At 53.6% G+C, this 18,487-nt stretch overlaps 1 protein-coding gene and 1 pseudogene across 3 annotated transcripts; both read right to left on the bottom strand.

Moving 5' to 3' along the window:
- Nucleotides 1-362: 362 nt before the first annotated feature.
- Nucleotides 363-5,544, bottom strand: LOC310746951 (transmembrane protein 272-like; annotated as a pseudogene). The gene is made up of 5 exons (XR_014552308.1): nt 5,419-5,544; nt 4,872-5,189; nt 4,129-4,179; nt 1,725-1,916; nt 363-583 (listed from the first exon to the last, which is right to left on the bottom strand). The product of XR_014552308.1 is annotated as a transmembrane protein 272-like (transcript).
- Nucleotides 5,545-7,577: 2,033 nt separating this feature from the next.
- On the bottom strand, nt 7,578-18,455 carry LOC310746894 (uncharacterized protein). 2 transcript variants are annotated; one of them, XM_083581123.1, is made up of 6 exons: nt 18,274-18,455; nt 16,011-17,126; nt 11,593-11,658; nt 10,099-10,262; nt 8,879-9,068; nt 7,578-7,841 (listed from the first exon to the last, which is right to left on the bottom strand). In XM_083581123.1, exons 2-6 carry the CDS (start codon nt 16,641-16,643, stop codon nt 7,827-7,829), a joined length of 1,068 nt encoding a protein of 355 aa, XP_083437249.1. In that variant the 5' UTR covers nt 16,644-17,126; nt 18,274-18,455; the 3' UTR covers nt 7,578-7,826. The 2 variants fall into 2 exon arrangements, with proteins under 2 accessions (XP_083437249.1, XP_083437250.1); XM_083581124.1 differs by lacking the exon at nt 18,274-18,455 and adding an exon at nt 18,033-18,172.
- Between the last annotated feature and the right edge of the window lie 32 nt (nt 18,456-18,487).

Below are 18,487 nucleotides of genomic sequence, written 5' to 3'. Positions count from 1 at the left end.
TCCTCTTTTCCAGGCTAAATATCCCCAACTCCTTCAACCGTTCCTCATCAGGCTTGGCTTCCAGACCCTTGAACATCTCAGTCACCCTCCCATTCCAGCTTGTCAATCTCCTTAAACCGTGGCACCCACACCAGATTCTAGGTGGGGTCTGACGCGAACCAGCCTGTAACCCACCCCCCTCTGAAAAACACACCTGTGCCATGGCTGCCTGCCTGGGTAGTTTCTGGAGTGGAGGGCATTGCTGAGCTGCCTTGGCCCCCTCCCTCCCCCAGAGGCTAAGAGAAGGGGGAAATTATGCAACGGCAGCTTTAATAGCAAAAAATGTACACCCCCAAAGAAAGACCCCCCCACCCCAAGGGCTGTCAAGGGCCCTGCCAGGTGCCACACCCCCCGCGCGGCCGGACGGCGTCAAAGATGAAGAGGCCCAGGAGGACGCAGAGGGCGAAGAGCAGCGCCACAGCCAGGACCACGTAGACGGCGGTGGTGACGGCGAAGGCGAAGAGGAAGACGGTGCGCTGGCAGAAGGCGGGGTGGCCGGCCGGGTCGTAGTTGGGGGGGTAGATGGTGTAGACCCACACGTTGCCTGTAGGGAGAATGGTGTAATAGAAATTTTGAGGTCTTAGGTATATGTTCAATGTTCGTAAGTGTACCAACCAAGCACGTACATAGATCAGCACAGGAAGACCGACCTGAAGCCATTTTGACTCCCAAACTGACCAAATGATTTCTCTGCAAGGTCGAAGAAAAATGGAAAAGCCTCCCCATTGTCTTTTCCTTCACAAATCCTGTCTTAAGAGTATGTCTGTGTATGAATAGTGTGAGCCTGTGACCTGGTTCAGGAACTAAGTATTTATCATTGCAAAAGACTGGCCAGGCTCCCCAGGGATCCAATCAAGTGACCATTAACAGGTAACCTGCCAGACATAAACAACGCACCCAGATTTCTGTTGTAGACCCCCCTTTCTGTGATGTAGGTATGATGTTTCTGGGGGTGGTCTTGGACTCCAGGGCGGGCAATTTAAAATGTCTATATAAAGGCTTGCGCGCATGGCTGGGGTCCTCCTCCTCTCTCCTGCGTGTGAGGGGGGCACCCTGTTGCAACAGTTAATAAAGATCAGGCTTACTAGCTGCTTTGCTTCTTAATATTCTCTGGTTGGTCTCTGTTATTTTCTCCGACCGATGGAGAACCTGCAAAGGACTCTCTAAGGGCTCTTGTGTCCCCCATAAGGACAGACTTTTGTTTATTACAGCGGGAAAATAAGGGCCTTTCCTGCCTCTCCCCCTCCACCCCTGGAGATTTTGTTGGGGGGTGAACAAGGGAGGAGTAGAACAAGGGAGGAGTAGAACTACCCAGACCTGCATGTCCTGCCTGCCCATCCGAGGCAAACCCCCAATTCAATTGTGGGAGTTCCATCGAACCCCCTTCTGAACCCCCTTTCTGAAGACCCCTCTTTTGAATGGTTTGTGGGAGTCAGAAGGGGCACACAGAGGCCATCCAGCCCAACCCTCCAGGATGCGGGAATCGCAGCTTAGGCATCCCGGCAGACCTCTGCTAAGTGATGGAAAGTCCTGGGCTCCCTTTTATGGGGAAGGGTAGGTTTCCGCCCGGAGCGGGGCCAGGCCAGCCCACACACACCACCTTCGATTTCCACCTCCCACCCCCTTCTGCCGGGCAGCACTTCCCACCAGGTATGTGGAGAAGAGGCAGGTGGGGGAAGACTCACCTGCCAGGAACCAGATGCAGAGGAAGAGGCAGCAGGCGGCCCGGAAGCGCTGTGCCCAGGGATTGGGTCGGTCTGTGCCATCTCCGCAGGGCAGGCAGCTGAGCAGCAGCAGGAGGAAGACAACCGCACTCAGGACGATCAGGTAGATGGGGATGAGAGGCTGCTGGGGACACTGGCCCAGGTAGACTGCTCCTGCAGGTGGAGGCACAGCGGGAGAGGCTCAGCGCCCGGGAACCCTGGACTCGCCCCCTACAGGACGGCCTCTCCTGGTCTGCCCCAGAGAGGACCTTAAGGTCCATGAAGAACCATAGTTTAGAGGTCCCTAAGGAAGTCAGACTATCCTCCTCCAGGGCCGTGGCCTTCTCAGTGGTGGCTCCGACCTGGTGGAATGCTCTGTCCCAGGAGACCAGGGCCCTGCAGGATTTAACCTCCTTCCTCAGGGCCTGTAAGACAGAGCTATTCCGCCTGGCCTTTAATTTGAATTAAGCCTGACGCTGGTCCAAATAGGACCAATTCAGCCAGCTAGCCCTGGCGATTATCTCATGCTTATTTCCCCTAAATTGATTTTTGAATTTTATTGTTATTCATGTTTTTATACTGTGTTTTAAATTTGTTGTTAGCCGCCCTGAGCCCGGTTTTTGAACCAGGAAGGGCGGGGCATAAATAATATTATTATTATTATTATTATTATTATTATTATTATTATTATTATTATTCCTCCTGGCCGCAGATGTGGACCCCCCTCCCCCTCTGCTGTTTCCCAGTGCTCAGAGTTGGGAGAGACCCCCCCAGTCCAAGAAATCACAGCTGCTGCCCGCCCTTTGGGTGCAGCCCATTGCCAGGGTGGGGACCCAGAAGGAGGCGCCCCGCCCCAAACGGCAGCCCCAAGAGGCAGTGTGGCTTAGTGGTTGGAGCGCCAGACTAGGACCTGGGAGAGACCAGGGTTCGAATCCCTCTGCTCAGCCATGTAGCTCGCTAGGTGTGACATTGGCGTAGTGGTGGTGGTCTACCTCTCAGATTAAAGGAGGAGGGTAGAGAACCTTGTACCCCGTCTTGAGCATAAATAAAGCAAATACAATCCTATTATGGCAGCAGCAGCAGGAAGACTCGCACCCGACTCCAGGATGTTTGCCGAAGAATCGGAGTTGGGGGAGAAGCCATGCAGGCCACACGCAAAACCCCAACCAACTAGCTGAACAGCCACCGATCAGGGATTTTTAAAGTTGGGATTCCTTTATTTCAGGGGGTTGGACTAGATGACCCCTGGTGTTCCCTCCCTAGTCTGGCCACAAACCAGACCTCAAGCCCAGCACAGCGAGTGTTTTTGGAGGAGCCTGTTAACAACACAGGCCGCTGCCCAGAGCTTCTCTGAGCTGAGCTGGAGCTGGGTGCGAAACACTTCCCTCACTTTGAGCTCAAGGTTTTTCTGCTCTTATCGCCTTCAAGGTTGCATTTCCTTATCACATTTCCTTCGGTTGCATCTGTACTTGCAGTTCTGAGCTGTCACAGATTGCAAGATACTGTAGCTGTTGATTTCCTGACGAATTAGTTGCCGCACATCTGCGGGAGGGGAAGGTATGTGCATGTTGCAGAAAAATAATACGAATCGTAGAAAAAGGTAACTATTAAACACTGGTGGAAATATCTCTACACCCGTGCATAAAATCCGTTTAAAACATAACAGATAATGGCAATAAAAACAGCACAGCTCCAGCCCTTTCTTTAAAAGCAGCCCTTTCCCCAAACAAGGAAATCTCCAAGTCTGGCTTCTCCAGGGAGATAGTGGCCAAATCGTGGACTTGCAGAACTGGAAGGGAACCCAGGGGTCATCTAGCCCAACCCGCGCCTGCAATGCAGGAATCTTTTGCCCAAGGCAGGATTCGAACCCACAACCCCAAGATTGTGAGCAGTTAGGTATAAACGCTTTGTGCTGCAAATTCCCTTGTCCTGCAGTGCTCTCTTGCTGAATCGGATCGGGTTAATATCGCCTTCCTTTAGTGGGTCGTGCAAGCAGCTATTCTGAATGATGCTTTTGTGCGCATGGTTTGGGGATGTTGGGGTGAGTTTCTAGTACTAAGGGGAGGCAAGGACTCAGAAAAAACCCTGGGAAATCTCTGGTCTGGTCAGTAGCAATGCATTAGCAGGTTAATCCAGGTTAATGCATTTTAATGTTTTAATGTTGTATTTTAATTTTGTTTTTTAAGCTGTGCTTCAATCCATTGTTTTTATATTTGGTGTTAGCCGCCCTGAGCCTGGTCTTGCCTGGGGAGGGTGGGGTATAAATAAAATTTATTATTTATTATTATTAATCCACAGGGGCAGAGACAGACAGGCAGGCAGGCAGGCAGGCAGAGAGTGAGTCTCTGCGCAAGGAGAGCATTGCACATTATTTTTCCCTACTCACCTACAACAATCCCAGCAATGGTCGGTGCAGCAAACAGGATCTTCACCAGAACTGAAAGGAAGAAAACAAATCTGAAATAAGAGATATAATGACGGCCGTTTGGTCCAGTCATGGCCAACTCTGGGGTTGTGGCGCTCATCTCGCTTTATTGGCCGAGGGAGCCGGTGTCCAGCTTCCGGGTCATGTGGCCAGCATGACTAAGCTGCTTCCGGTGAACCAGAGCAGCGCACGGAAACACCGTTTACCTTCCCGCCAGAGTGGTACCTATTTATCTACTTGCACTTTGATGTACTTTGGAACTGCTAGGTTAGCAGGAGCAGGGACCGAGCAACGGGAGCTCACCCCATCATGGGGACCTTCTGATCGGCAAGTCCTAGGCTCTGTGGTTTAACCCATAGCGCCACCCCTGTCCCTAAACGATGTCTTTAGCAGCTAATAAAAGTTTGGGGGCTCTTTTGTTCTGGGCATCCATCTTGTTCCACCTTGAGGCAGGTGGGAGTCCTGTCGCGACAGTCTTCAATCAAGACCAAGCCGACTGGCTGCTGTTTTGTCTGGTATTCCTGGCTGGGGTCCTTGTTTTTTGCCCAAGGGAGACCTCAGATTTCTCCGTTCACAGCGGGGGGCAGGATCCAGGGAGAAGGACCTCACATGACGCATCGCAGGGAGTGGGCTGGATGACCGCTGGGGGACCCCTTCCAACTCGACAATTGGCAAATTTGGGAATGGAAGAGGCGGCGACTCACCCATCAGGACGGAGTGGAGCGTGGACTCCTCTGTGGCCGCCAAGAGGGCCGAACGGCTGCCCTCCAGCAGCGGGGTCTCCTCGGCCATGGTGCCAACGGAAGCTGTGAGCCTAGGAAATAAAACCAAGCAGGTGGAAGGAACAGGAGCATATCCCCCCTCCAAGCTTTAAGTAGCCTTTGCTTCTCTCTTAGGGGCTGCTGGGACCAGGTGTGGCCAGGCCCCACCTGCACCTGGGAAAGAGATGATTGTGCTCTTGTCCTTGCAGGATCAGGCCCCGACATCCTGCCTGCAGTCAAGGGAAGGGAGGGCAGGTAAGCCTGGCATTGCCAGGTGCCGGCCCTGGGGCCAAATGCGCGCCCCACCTTGGAGTGGGGCTCATGGGTGCTGGGGGGGCGGGCACATTTTGCACCGGAGCACTTCCTATCCGCACACAGTGTGGCTTGGTCAGGGGAGAGGGGGGTGCACTCTGCACATGCCCAGATGGCACCCAGTCTTCCTAATGCATCCTAGGCGTGCACACCGCAGCCACTCTGGGCGGCTTCCAACAGAACACTAAAATACAATAATCTATTAAACATTAAAAGCTTCCCTAAACAGGGCTGCCTTCAGATGTCTTCTAAAAGTCTGGTAGTTGTTGTTCTCTTTGACATCTGGTGGGAGGGTGTTCCACAGGACGGGAGCCACCACTGAGAAGGCCCTCTGCCTGGTTCCCTGTAACTTGGCTTCTCTCAATGAGAGAAGCACCAGAAGGCCCTCAGAGCTGGACCTCAGTGTCCAGGTAGAACGATGGGGGTGGAGATGCTCCTTCAGGTCTACTGGGCCAAGGCCATTTAGGGCTTTCAAGGTCAGCACCAACACTTTGAATTGTGCTCGGAAACGTACTGGGAGTCAATGTAGGTCTTTCAGGACTGGTGTTATGTGGTCCCGGCGGCCAGTCCCAGTCACCAGTCCAGCTGCCATATTCTGGATTAGTTGTAGTTTCCGGGTCACCTTCAAAGGGAGCCCCAAGCTGGAGATAACTAGAGCATGCACCACTCTGGCCAGACAGACAGCGGGCAGGCAGGGTCTCATCTTGCGTCCCAGATGGAGCTGGTAGAAAGCCGCCCTGGACACAGATTTGACCTGTGCCTCCATGGACAGCTGTGAGTCCAAAACGACTCCCAGGCTGTGCACCTGGTCCTTCAGGGGCACAGTGACCCCATTCAGGACCAGGGAGTCCTCCACTTCTGTCTTGTCAGGATTCAACTTCAATCCATTAGCCGCCATCCATCCTCCAACCGCCTCCAGGCACTCACACAGGACCTTCACCACCTTCACTGGTTCTGATTTGAAAGAGAGGTAGAGCTGGGTATCATCCGCATACTGATGGACACCAAGCCCAAACCCCCTGATGATCTCTCCCAGCGGCTGCACGTAGATGTTGAAAAGCGGGGGGAGAGGACAGGCTTCAACGGAATGATACTCTTGGCATGCTCAGAGGAACTCCCGCCGTAATTATCCCTTCCTTGGTTGTGGCCGAGACCTGCCGTTATGCCCCCCACCCAAGACCCCCTCCCTGGGCCCTGCTGGCACCCTGAGCTCAGCACCCAAGCACTGCGGTGGGATTCAGAAAATCCTGTCTCTTTTCCTGCCCTAGTGCAAACTGGAGGAAGGAGCAAGCGGGGGGAGGATGGGGGCAGGAAATATGGGGGGAGTGGGGGGGTACAGCTGGGAGATGGGGCCCTGGGGCCCTTCCTCCCCCGTAATTTTTATTATTTTCTTTACATATTCTTTTCTTACATTTCGTCAACACACACCCATGACTCCCCTCCCTTCAGTTTGGTATCCCATATTCCATCCATTCGCCTATTTCATCTTTTCATTTCCTATCCTCTACATTGCAGGAGTTACTTCAGTCCTGCGGGTGCCTTTAGTTTTATACAGCTACCCTTTAAGCATACAGTAAATTTACTCCAATTTCCTTGGAATCTCCAATCGTCCTGATCCCGAATTCTTCCGGTCAGTTTGGCTTACTCCGCGTATTCAGTCGCTTTCGCCTGCCGCTCCAAACCGCTTTTGATTTCCAATTTTGGACCGACAAAGTCCTTGTAGCAGCTGCGGCGTACATAAATCATCTTTTATCTTAATCTCCTTTCCCGTCGAGCAGAGTTTAAAAAGCCTCTGGCTTTTTGGGGAAGGTAAATTTTAATATTTTCTTAAGTTCATTATAGACCAGGGCGCTTTTCTGGGGTCGGGGTGAGTGCGCTGGGTGTTCAAAAAATGGGGCACCCACCCTATAGCCCTCTTTTTTCGAGATAGGGGGCCACCCACAGCCCTGCCCAGCCACCCTAGACCCTCCAGGAGACCCCAAAGCGTGCCCGGCTCACCTGCCAAAGCCCCCCAAGCCCACACTGCAGGGCCGAGGGAAGGGGGTCTGCCCCTCTCTCTCTTTTACCTGTGTCCGGGGAAACCGTGCACAAAGGACCTCGCAGCCCAGGGACCCCGATTTTGTGGGGAAACCCCACCCTTCATCTGCCACCCGCAGAGGACCAGCTGACTCTCCCCACTTCCTGCCTGGCCGTGGGGTGGGCGTTGGGTGGGGCGGGGGACCCTGGTGACGGAGAGACCCCATGACTTCTTCCTGCCCACGCTGGCCCAGCCCAGCCCCTCTTATCATCAACCTTTGCTTGGGCTCTATCTCAGAGCAGCTGGTGACGCAAGAGGACTCGGAGGCGGAAGAAAACGGTTTATTGTGGCTGCTCTGATTCGGAAGGCAGAGAGAGAGAGAGAGAGGCGGAGGGCAAAGGTGTTCCTCTCGCTTCGACTCAGAAGCACTGGATTGCAGTGAAAGAATCACAGAATCGTCATGTTGGGACTCCCGGAGGTCATCCAGCCCAACCCGCTGCAATGCAGGAATCTCAGCTAAAAATAAATCACGGGATGGTAGAGGGGGAGGTCAGGAAGCCAGCGAGGGATCAGTGGTAGGTTTCCTGGAAAGACAAAAACAAGGCAGAGCGTGAATGTGGGGCGGAGGAAGAGGCTTTCTGTGGGGAGTGGGGCAGGCCCCAGGCTTCCCTTGCCAATGCTGGCTTTGCAAACTGGGCCCAGTCCAGCTCAGTGGCACTGTCCCTTCAAAGGACCACAGGGGCGCCCCTCTCTTGCTGGCCAAGGGGGGCCAAGGCACAGCTACGGATCTTGTGGAGATGGCGGGGATCCCTAAGGTCATCTAGCCCAACCCGCTGAAAGGCACAAATTGCGGACTCCGCCCCGCCCTCACTTTAAGCTCTCCATCTCGCCACTGGGACATGTTGGTTAGGGCAGCAGGAGCAGCAGGAGTTGGAAGCAAGAAGGGCACCCAGGAAGCCCCCAGGAAAGAGGGGGTCCCCCCCAGACATGCCCCATTGCTGCCTCCTCCTCCAGAGAAAGGGGGGCTGCAGGAGCTCCTCCTGCATCTCCCCCCATCCGCCTTCCTGCGAGGCCTCTGCTCACAAAGAGCCGCAATCCCACTGAGTAAATAATAATAATAATAATAATAATAATAATAATAATAATAATATACCGTATTTTTCCGTGTGTAACACGCCCCCATGTATAAGACGCCCCCTATTTTTGTGGACTCCAAATAGAGAAAATGGGGGGATAATGTATCCATGTATAAGACGACCAACAATTTTGAACATATTTTTTAAATAAAAAAACCCCTGGTCTTACACACGGAAAAGTACGGTAATTGTTTTATTATCAGCTGGATATTAATTAACTAACCTTGCATACCACCCTTCACCCGTAGATCTCAGGGTGGTTGGCAACATAAAGACACAAGCACAAAATACCAGAAAGAAGAGCAAGTACAGACCGATAACTACCCCGCCCCCATAACGGGGGTTGGTCTAGAGGACCTTTGGGTTCCCCTCCAGCTCGACCGTTCTGTGGTTCCAGGAGCTCAGCGAGGCTTCCTCCGCAGGGCTGCTTGCGACTGGGCTCCCCCCCCCAGGTTGGGCTAGGGAGGGGGCTGCAGCGAACCCACCTTTTCTTCCTCGTTGCAGGTTCCGCAGACGCAGCCGAAGAGCCCGTTGAGGATCTGCAGGGCGCAGAGGCAGAACTCCACCAGGCCGGAGGCCAGGATGATGGAGAAGAGGATGACGTTGAAGCGGGTGACGCCGGGGGGGTCCCGGCAGACGTCCCACAAGCTCGTGTCAAAGAGGTAGTTGTTCTCACTGGAAGAGAACGGGGCAGAGAAGAGATGGGCCGCCTCGTCACGCTCACAGCTGTCTCCCTCGCACAAGCCCTGGACCCCTCTCCTTCACCCCTGGATGAGGGCAGTGAGGGCCCTCAAACTGGATGGTGAGAAAGATTCAGGGAGGAGGAGAGGGCTATGGAGGGCTGCTAGCCCCTAGGGGGTTAAGCTTCTGGAAACCGCAGGAGGGGAAGAGTTGGTCTTGTGTTCGAATCCTGATTGCGGATCACCTGCGAGAACAAACGGGATGCTGGACCAGGTGGGCCACTGCTCTGACTCAGACAAGGAGGGCCAGGGCAGGGCCCCACCCTGGGTTAAAGGTAAAGGTAAAGGGACCCCTGACCATTAGGTCCAGTCATGGCCCACTCTGGGGTTGCGGCGCTCATCTCGCTTTATTGGCCGAGGGAGCCGGCGTACAGCTTCCGGGTCATGTGGCCAGCAGGACTAAGCCGCTTCTGGCGAACCAGAGCAGCGCACGGAAACGCCGTTTACCTTCCCGCCGGAGCGGTACCTATTTATCTACTTGCACTTGGACGTGCTTTCGAACTGCTAGGTTGGCAGGAGCAGGGACCAAGCAACGGGAGCTCACCCCGTCGCGGGGATTCGAACCGCCGACCTTCTGATCGGCAAGTCCTAGGCTCTGTGGTTTAACCCACAGCGCCACCCGCGTCCCTGGGTTAGGAAGAGACAAAAAGAGCTTTACGTTAGCAAAGCTGATCTTGAAGGGGCATCCTCTCTTTGCCTCCAGTGACGCTCCATTTCTACACATCTGTACATAAATCAAATACCAACAAAAAATGGCTTTGTGCCTCCAGAGCTCTTTCCTTCAAAGGGAGCCTGGTTTGCACAGCCCCTGGAACTCCCTGCCACTTGAGACGCCCGGCGCGAGTAATGTCTCCTTTAAAATAAATCAGAAACACCGCCGTGCCTGCTCTGAAGGGTCTCCCATGTGCCAAAACTCGACCTAGCTGACGCCGCTCCCCACAACACCCTCCAGACGCCTGGCTCACCTGAAGTCCTCCAAGCTGCTCTCAAAGGGGCGGCCCCACTCCAGCGTCCCGTTGGCCAGGGGGTACTGACACATGGGCCCATGAACAAGGCCCAGAGAGGAGGTAGTGACGGCATAAACGCCTCCCAAGGCCCCCACAGCTGCGAAGATGATCGAAAGGCACATCTGGGGAGGAAATGTGGGGCGGGGGTTAGTGGCCAGCCCAGGGAAATAAGAGCCCTGAAGGTGGGACTTGGTTCTGGGTGGAGCACCAGTTCCCCCTGATATATAATAATAATCATGATAATAAAATAATTCTATTTATATCCCGCCCTCCCCAGCCAAAGCCAGGCTCAGAGCGGCCAACAACAATAAAAGCAACACAGTTCACATAAAATAACACTCAATCAATTGAAATGCATTCTAAAATCAATTCATTCTAAAATCAATTCAAAATCAAATTGATGGCAACCATTGGGCTAGAGTTCTGTGGGGATTACCAAAGGAGGGGGTCAGACTGTGCCTTGGCCAAAGGCCTGGTGGAACAGCTCTGTCTTGCAGGCCCTGCGGAAAGATATCAAGCCCCGCAGGGTCCTAGTCTCTTGTGACAGAGCGTTCCACCAGATCGGGGCCACGGCCGAAAAGGCCCTGGCTCTGGTTGAGGCCAGCCTAAACTCCCCATGGCCCGGGACCTCCAAGATGTTTTTATTTGAGGACAGTAAGGTCCTCCGTGGGACACACAAGGAGAGGCGGTCCTGTAGGTACGAGGGTCCTGGGCCGTATAGGGCTAATATTGTTATGAGTTTCACCCTCTAAATTCCTGGTTCCAGCAGGGGCTAGGATTTAACCCCTGCTTGGAGTCTTACTCGAGTCCTGAGATTTAGCAAGTGTTCCCAGCATGTTCACTCCTGTCTCACGGACGCTGGCTTGGCCATGTCTATGGAAGAGGGCAGGATCCCGCAAGGATATGTTCTACGGGGAGCTGGTTTCTGGTACCAAGCTGCTGGCAGACCAACTCTGCACTACAAAGCTGTCTGCAAACGTGACGTGAAGACTGGCAACATCAACCCCGCCGTGTGGGAATCCCTTGCAGGAGATATCGGTGCCTGGAGACGGGCAGCCAAGTCCATAGCAATGAACAGAGAAGAAATGACCGCCATGGTGTCAGATGTGCCTCATTCCCGAAAGGAAACACGGACGGAAGCGCCTGGAATGTCACGCTGCTCGGAGACTGGGGTGGCATGCAGTAATATATATATTTATTTGGGGAGGGGGCTTTGAAATAACAGCATGGGAGCGCAGAATGGAGAGGGTGCCGAGGTGAGAACGGAGAAAGGGGACGTTTCACGGCACTGCAGGGGGCCTGGACTGGACAACCCGTGGGTTCCTTGCCGCTCTACAGTTTTATGAGGTTTCGCCTGGGAGTTTGTGGCACTTTGCCCGCCCTCGCTCCACGCTGGCATGTGCAAACAAACAAGGGGGTGGGGGAAACAGGAGTTTCTACCCCACATCTCACCCCGCAGCGGTTCCCACAGCAGCCTTTGCGCCCGGTGGCCTGGATGTGGACGGCTGGAACCATCACCTGGGGAGGAGAGAAGACCCGTCAGCTCAAGAAACGTGATCAAAATGTTCCCCCTCCGAAACACACAGATAATGCCCCCCTCCCTGGGTCTCCTGCTTCCCCATAACCATGACATCCTCCCCCCCCCCATTCTGAACCCACAGGCCAGCTGTTGGCACTGGGTGTGAACAAGGCAGCCAGCCTGGCATTCAGATCCCATTTCTGCAGGAGACAGATCATGCCCTCTCCCTTAGTCCTCACCCACCCGCCGCAGGGGGAATTCTTAATCTGTATGGCAAGTGGCCTGCTCTTCAGGGTTGGCGTGCAGCTGATTAGGAACTGTTTTCCAGCTTTATTCTACTTATCACACACACAGAGTCATGATGTGGTCGCAAAACCCACTAAAGGCAATTCTCCACCGAGATGTGGTAGCCGCGATCCCTGCCTTGCCCGGGGTTGGACTGGATGACCTTTGGGTCCCTCAGGCCACGATTCTCAAAGCCTCTCAAGGCAGCTTGCGAGCAAAATGAAAGCATCTCAGGAGGCGAAACTGCCCAGGGTCCTTCCCTTAAGGGCCCTTCATCCTGCTAGTGTCCCAGAGGGAGTTGAAGAAGGGGGAGTAGGAGAGAAAGAGCCGGGTGTCGGCACAGCCCCCCCCATATCCTCTGCCAGATTATTCCTTCTGTTGCAAAGACCGTATAGGATTCCTAACAGCGGCTCCCTCTTGCCGTTGGTGCTTACCATGATGCCCCCTCCGATGATCCCGCCCAGGTAGAGGATTTCGGGGGTCAGGTACTCTCCCCAGTGGTGGACATACTGGGTCTTCCAGTCCGGGAAGGCAAGGACGATGTTGCACACAATGCACAGGAGAGCAAAAGGCCAGAGGGCAGCCCCCAGCACGCGGGAACAGGCCCCCGTGCACATGGCAATGCCGAAATGGGGCTCTGCGGGGCAAGAGGCAGCCTTATACGCCCGGGGGGTGGCGGGGGGTGGCACCTGGCAGACTCGAGAGGAGGAAGTGGGGAAAGTCTTTGGACTTTCTCAGCGCAATTGGCTCGTAAATGCCACCTTTGTCCCCTCGGATGCTGTCCAGCACGTGGGGTGAGCAGATAGTGGCGCTGGGGGCAAGGGGTTCCTGGCGTGGGCAGAGCCCACTCCTCCAAAGGATGAGTCAGAGAGGCATAGAGGTGGAAGGGACCTCCAGCGGTCATCCAGTCCAACCCCCTGCAAGTGCAGGAGTGGCAGCTGATGCGATGGCCACCCGACCGCTGAGTAAAAGGAAGTAGAAGCTGCCCCCTTCCGAGGTCACAGAATGACAGAACCACATTTCTCTCCTAAAATCTACACCCCGCATTACTGCAAAAAAAGAGAAAGACCTCTCACAGCAGTTTCACAAAAAGATAAAACGACCAAGAAACATTTTCAAGACTTTAACGTACCCAAAGTTAAAAGGCTGAACACTTTCTAAGCATCTGGGATGGCTTGTCTAAACAAGGAAGTTTTTTGAGAAAGAACAGAGGAGGTTCCTGCTTGATATCATTCGTATCAACAGGCAGGGAGTTCCAGAGTGTAAATGACCCACTTCTTACAAATGTGGAAGGGGTATTGTGCCAACTTGCCCAACTGAAGCCGTCAATCTTGCAGGTAAACTGGTCCCAAGTTGTTAAGGGCTTTGTGTACTGATAGTAAGGCCTTGAACTTGGCCCAGTAGCAAACCGGCAGCCAGTTCAGATTTCTGGCACAGGTGTCGTGCACTGACAAGGCCTCCATCCCGTCAGCAATCGTGCTGCAGCATTCTGCACCAGCGGCAGCTTCCAGATCAAGAGTAAGGGAAGCCCCACAGTGAGCACATTGCAGTAGCCCAGCCTTGACGTAACGAACGCATGAATCATTGCAGAGTTGGGGAAACCCCTGAGGGCTATCTAGTGTGGGATATACAGCTGTCAGTCAAGTCCAACATACTGAGAGGACTAGCTGCCTCTGTGTGCCAGGCAGTTTGGTCAGTTGGTTGGTTTCTGCAAGGAGTGTTAACTGGAAACTGCTCAGATGCAGTCTTCTCATAACTCACTTTGTTGTTGTTGAGTCGTTTAGTCGTGTCCGACTCTTCGTGACCCCCTGGAGCAGAGCACGCCAGGCACTTCTGTCTTCCACTGCCTCCCGCAGTTTGGTCAAACTCATGTTTGTAGCTTCAAGAACACTGTCCCACCATCTCGTCCTCTGTCGTCCCCTTCTCCTTGTGCCCTCCATCTTTCCCAACATCAGGGTCTTTTCCCAACATCAGGGTCTTCTCTTCTCATGAGGTGGGCAAAGTCTTGGAGCCTCAGCTTCAGGATCTGTCCTTCCAGTGAGCACTCAGGGCTGATTTCCTTAAGAATGGAGAGGTTTGATCTTCTTGCAGTCCATGGGACTCTCAAGAGTCTCCTCCAGCACCAGAATTCAAATAATAATAATCATAATAATGTATTATTTGTACCCCGCCCATCTGGCTGGGTTTCCCCAGCCACTCTGGGCAGCTTCCATAGAAACCAAAAATACACCAAAATATCACACATTAAAAACTTCCCTGAACAGGGCTGCCTTAAGAGGTCTTCTGAATGTCAAAAGCATCCATTCTTCGGCGATCAGCCTTCTTTATGGTCCAGCTCTCACTTCCATACATCGCTACTGGGAAAACCATGGCTTTAACTATACGGACCTTTGTTGGCAAGGTGATGTCTCTGCTTTTTAAGATGCTGTCTAGGTTTGCCATCGCCTTCCTCCCAAGAAGCAGGCGTCTTTTAATTTCGTGGCTGCTGTCACCATCTGCAGTGATAATGGAGCCCAAGAAAGTAAAATCTCTCACTGCCTCCATTTCTTCCCCTTCTATTTGCCAGGAGGTGATGGGACCAGAGGCCATGATCTTCGTTTTTTTGATGTTAAGCTTCAGACCATATTTTACGCTCTCCTCTTTCACCCTCATTAAAAGGTTCTTTAATTCCTCCTCACTTTGTCATCAAGGTTGTGTCATCTGCATATCTGAGGTTGTTGATATTTCTTCCGGCGATCTTAATTCCGGCTTGGGATTCATCCAGCCCAGCCTTTCGCATGATGAATTCTGCATATAAATTAAATAACCAGGGAGACAATATACAGCCTTGCCGTACTCCTTTCCCAATTTTGAACCAATCAGTTGTTCCATATCCAGTTCTAACTGTAGCTTCTTGTCCCACATAGAGATTTCTCAGGAGACAGATGAGGTGATTAGGCACTCCCATTTCTTTAAGAACTTGCCATAGTTTGCTGTGGTTGACATGACTCACTACTATCTAGTATATAGTTTATTTGTTATGTAACCTAAGCCTGCCTTCAGGAACAACTCTGTAAAACCTGAATGAATCTGATAATAAAGCAGTTTATGTTAATACAATTTAGATTCATGTGTGTTTTCTTTAAGAGGGACAGAAAGGGATTATCAACCAGGAAGGTATTGATAGGACTCAAATGAGTTAGCAACCCGCTTGACGCTGCATAAACTCAAACAGGGGACCCTTTAAACTCTGCTAAATAATATAAACGTTCCCACATCTAGTACAACCTTCTGCAACACAGGGATCCTGCATCCTGCTCACCACCTCCAGACCACTAAGGGGATATAAACAGGAAGCAAAGGAACAACAGCCAGAAAAGGCTCGAGCAAGCTAGCCAAGGTGCACCTGGCAGGGGAGTGTAAAACAAAAAAAAAAGAAGTCCATCAGGGTCACTAAACAGAGGGAGGAGGGTCTTCTGTGGCCAGTGTCAAGGTGTTTCTGGGTGCAATTAGTACAAGGGTTAGGTAAAGGTAAAGGGACCCCTGACCGTTAGGTCCAGTCGTGGCCGACTCTGGGGTTGTGGCGCTCATCTCGCTTTACTGGCCGAGGGAGCCGGCGTACAGCTTCCGGGTCATGTGGCCAGCAGGACTAAGCCGCTTCTGGCGAACCAGAGCAGCGCATGGAAACACCGTTTACCTTCCCGTCGAAGTGGTACCTATTTATCTACTTGCACTTGACGTGCTTTCGAACTGCTAGGTTGGCAGGAGCAGGGATTGAGCAACAGGAGCTCACCCCGTCGTGGGGATTCGAACCGCTGACCTTCTGATCGGCAAGTCCTAGGCTCTGTGGTTTAACCCACAGCGCCACCCGCGTCCCTTAGTACAAGGGTTAAAAGCACAGAATTAATTGGAATTCAGGTACTTGAAAATATTTATTTATTTCATAGAATTGTAAAGGTGGAAGCGACTCCTAGGGTCATCTAGAAACCTAACGCAGGAATCTCAGCTAAAGCATCCATGGCAGATGGCCATCCAACCTCTGCTAAACACCCACCCCCCCGAATTTCCACTGTCAAACTGTTCTCACCATCAGAAAATTCTTCTTGACGCTGAGTCGGAATCTCCCTTTTTGGAGCTTGAAGCCATTGGTTTGGGCCCTGCGCTCTGGAGCAGCAGAAAAGATGCTGGCACCATCTTCCATGGGGCAGCCCCTGAGATATTTGAAGTTGCCTCTCGTATCTCCTCTCCGTCTCCTCTTTTGAAGGCTAAGCGTCCCCACCGCCATCAACCGCTCCTCACAAGGCTTAGTTTCCAAACCCTTCATCCTCTTGGTCACCATTTTTGTTAGGGGACGCAGAGCTTTGAAGTTCTTGGCTGGGGCTGTGGAGTCCACCCAGACCCTCCCCTCGAGACCCACCTCCTTCCCTGAAGACTTGGAAGGGTCCCCCATGCCCTGGCACGATGAGGTCCGCCATGCCCAGGGCACGGGCCCTGCTCCCTGACTGCCGCGCCGGGTCCTCGCTGAGCGGCTGCCACTCTCCTTCGTCTCCCTCGCGTTCAAAAAGGTCTCCGGCCACCAGGACGTCCCCCAGGGAAGTGCCGCGGACCAGCAGGCTGACGTCGTTCCCCGTGTGGCCGGGGGTGGGCAGCACATCCAGGTGCCCCGCGTGGAGTGGGTAGGGGAGCCCCCGGCGCAGATCCGTGGGGAGGTAACGTCCATCAGGCCGGCTGACGTCCGTCCCCACGACCAGCAGGGCCTCGGGGAAGAGGTTGAGGTTGCCCACGTGGTCCGAGTGGCCGTGGGTGCAGACCACGTGGCGGATGTCTCGAGGGGACACGCCCTGTTCGGCCAGCCCCGCCAGCAGCCGCTCACGGCCCCAGGGACCCCCGGTGTCCACCAGGGTGAGCTGGGGACCCAAGACCAGGGAGACGGTCCCGTCCGCTCGGGTGCTGCCGTCGCAAAGCTCCTCCGAAAAGCCCTCCTGGAGGACCAGCACCGAGTAGGGGGAGCCGGGGATCAGCCGTGCGGGGAAGGGGGCTGTCCGTAGCTTCGAAGAGGTGGAGGCCGGGGAGCAGAGAGCCATGGAGAGGGAGATCCGGAGGGGAAAGGGTCCGGGGGGGGGGGTCCTTTCTTTCTGCCTGGTGAAGGGACGGCTTGAAGGCAAAACTCCAGACAGGTCCTGGCAAAGCAGATCCTGAAGACCTTTAAGAAACGGGATAACAAGGAGTTAGAAGGGTCCCTCCAAAGTTCATCTAGCCCAGGGGTCAGCAAACGTTCTCAGCTGGGGGCTGGTCCACCATCCCTCAGAGCTTGTGGGGGGCTGGACTATATTTTTTGGGGGGAATGAACGAATTCCTATGCCCCACAAATAACCCAGAGATTCATTTTAAATAAAAGCACACATTCTACTCATGTAAAAACACACTGATTCCCAGACTGTCCGCAGGCTGGATTTAGAAGGTGATTGGGCCACATCCGGCCATGGGCCTTAGGTTGCCGACCCCTGATCTAGCCCAACTGCCTGTGACACTGGGATCCTTGACCAGGGGCTGGGGCAACCTTGGCTCTGCTTGCCAACCTGGCAGAGATTTCTGAGGCTGCCCTTTGCCAGGAAAGGATCAGACAGGAAAATAATAATAATAATAATTTATTTATATCCTGCCCTCCCCAGCTGAGGCCGGGCTCAGAGCGGCTAACATCATAAAAACAACACAATATGCATAAAAACAGACATCAATTAATTAAAATACACTAGCGTTGCTAGTGGCCCCCCAAACCCCCGGAGAAATGAGGTCACAGCACCAACCTTGGCAACATCAGGGGTGAAATGAGGCCAGTAGAAAGGAGACCCCCCCACCCACCTGGCCCGGGACAACGGACCAGGCGCATGCAGGTGTGGCCCCCCAGCCTCCCTGTGGCCTCCACTGAATCCAAAACCCATCAGGCTCATCCAAGAGGATCGGGCAGAGGAAGAGAAGGTAGGCTGGGGCTGGAAAGAGGAGACACCGCAATGGCCCTTTCCTCCCTTGACTTTTGGGGGCAGGAAAGGTGCCCTGAGAGCCACATGCCAGGAATCTGGCGTGGGGAGAAGGCGGCTGTGGCGTTCACCTCCCTCCCTGGCAACATGAGAACGGGGCCTTCTCTGTGGTGGCTCCCCGTCTGCGGGATGCTGCTCTCCCCAGGGAGGCTCCCCTGGCGCCTTCCTGTCTCTTCCGCCAGGCCTTGGCTGACCTGCCTGCGTCTCTCTCTCGGGCTGTTGCTCCTTACGCATTTTCCTCCTGTTTTTTCATACCGTAAACCACCCTGGAGAGAGGCAGGGGAATTTAAGAAATAAATAATTTATTCATACCTGGAAAAGCACCTTTACCAAAGAAAAACAAAACGAGAACCGCTGGAAAAAAACGAAAATAGGGGGGAAATTAACCATTAAATTGCAAGCAAACAGTGACAGAAGTAAAGACACCTGCAGATTTTCTATTTCCCACCCCGTGACGTCACGTCCGCTGCACGTACCGTCTCCGGACCGGAAGTACGCGCGCACACGCAGGCGCCGCTCTAGCACC

This window comes from Podarcis filfolensis, assembly GCF_964270895.1.
Source record: "Podarcis filfolensis genome assembly, chromosome: 13".
Classification (NCBI taxonomy): domain Eukaryota; kingdom Metazoa; phylum Chordata; class Lepidosauria; order Squamata; family Lacertidae; genus Podarcis; species Podarcis filfolensis.
The sequence above is the reverse complement of the archived record's forward strand: the minus strand, read 5'-3'. Positions and strand labels throughout refer to the sequence as shown.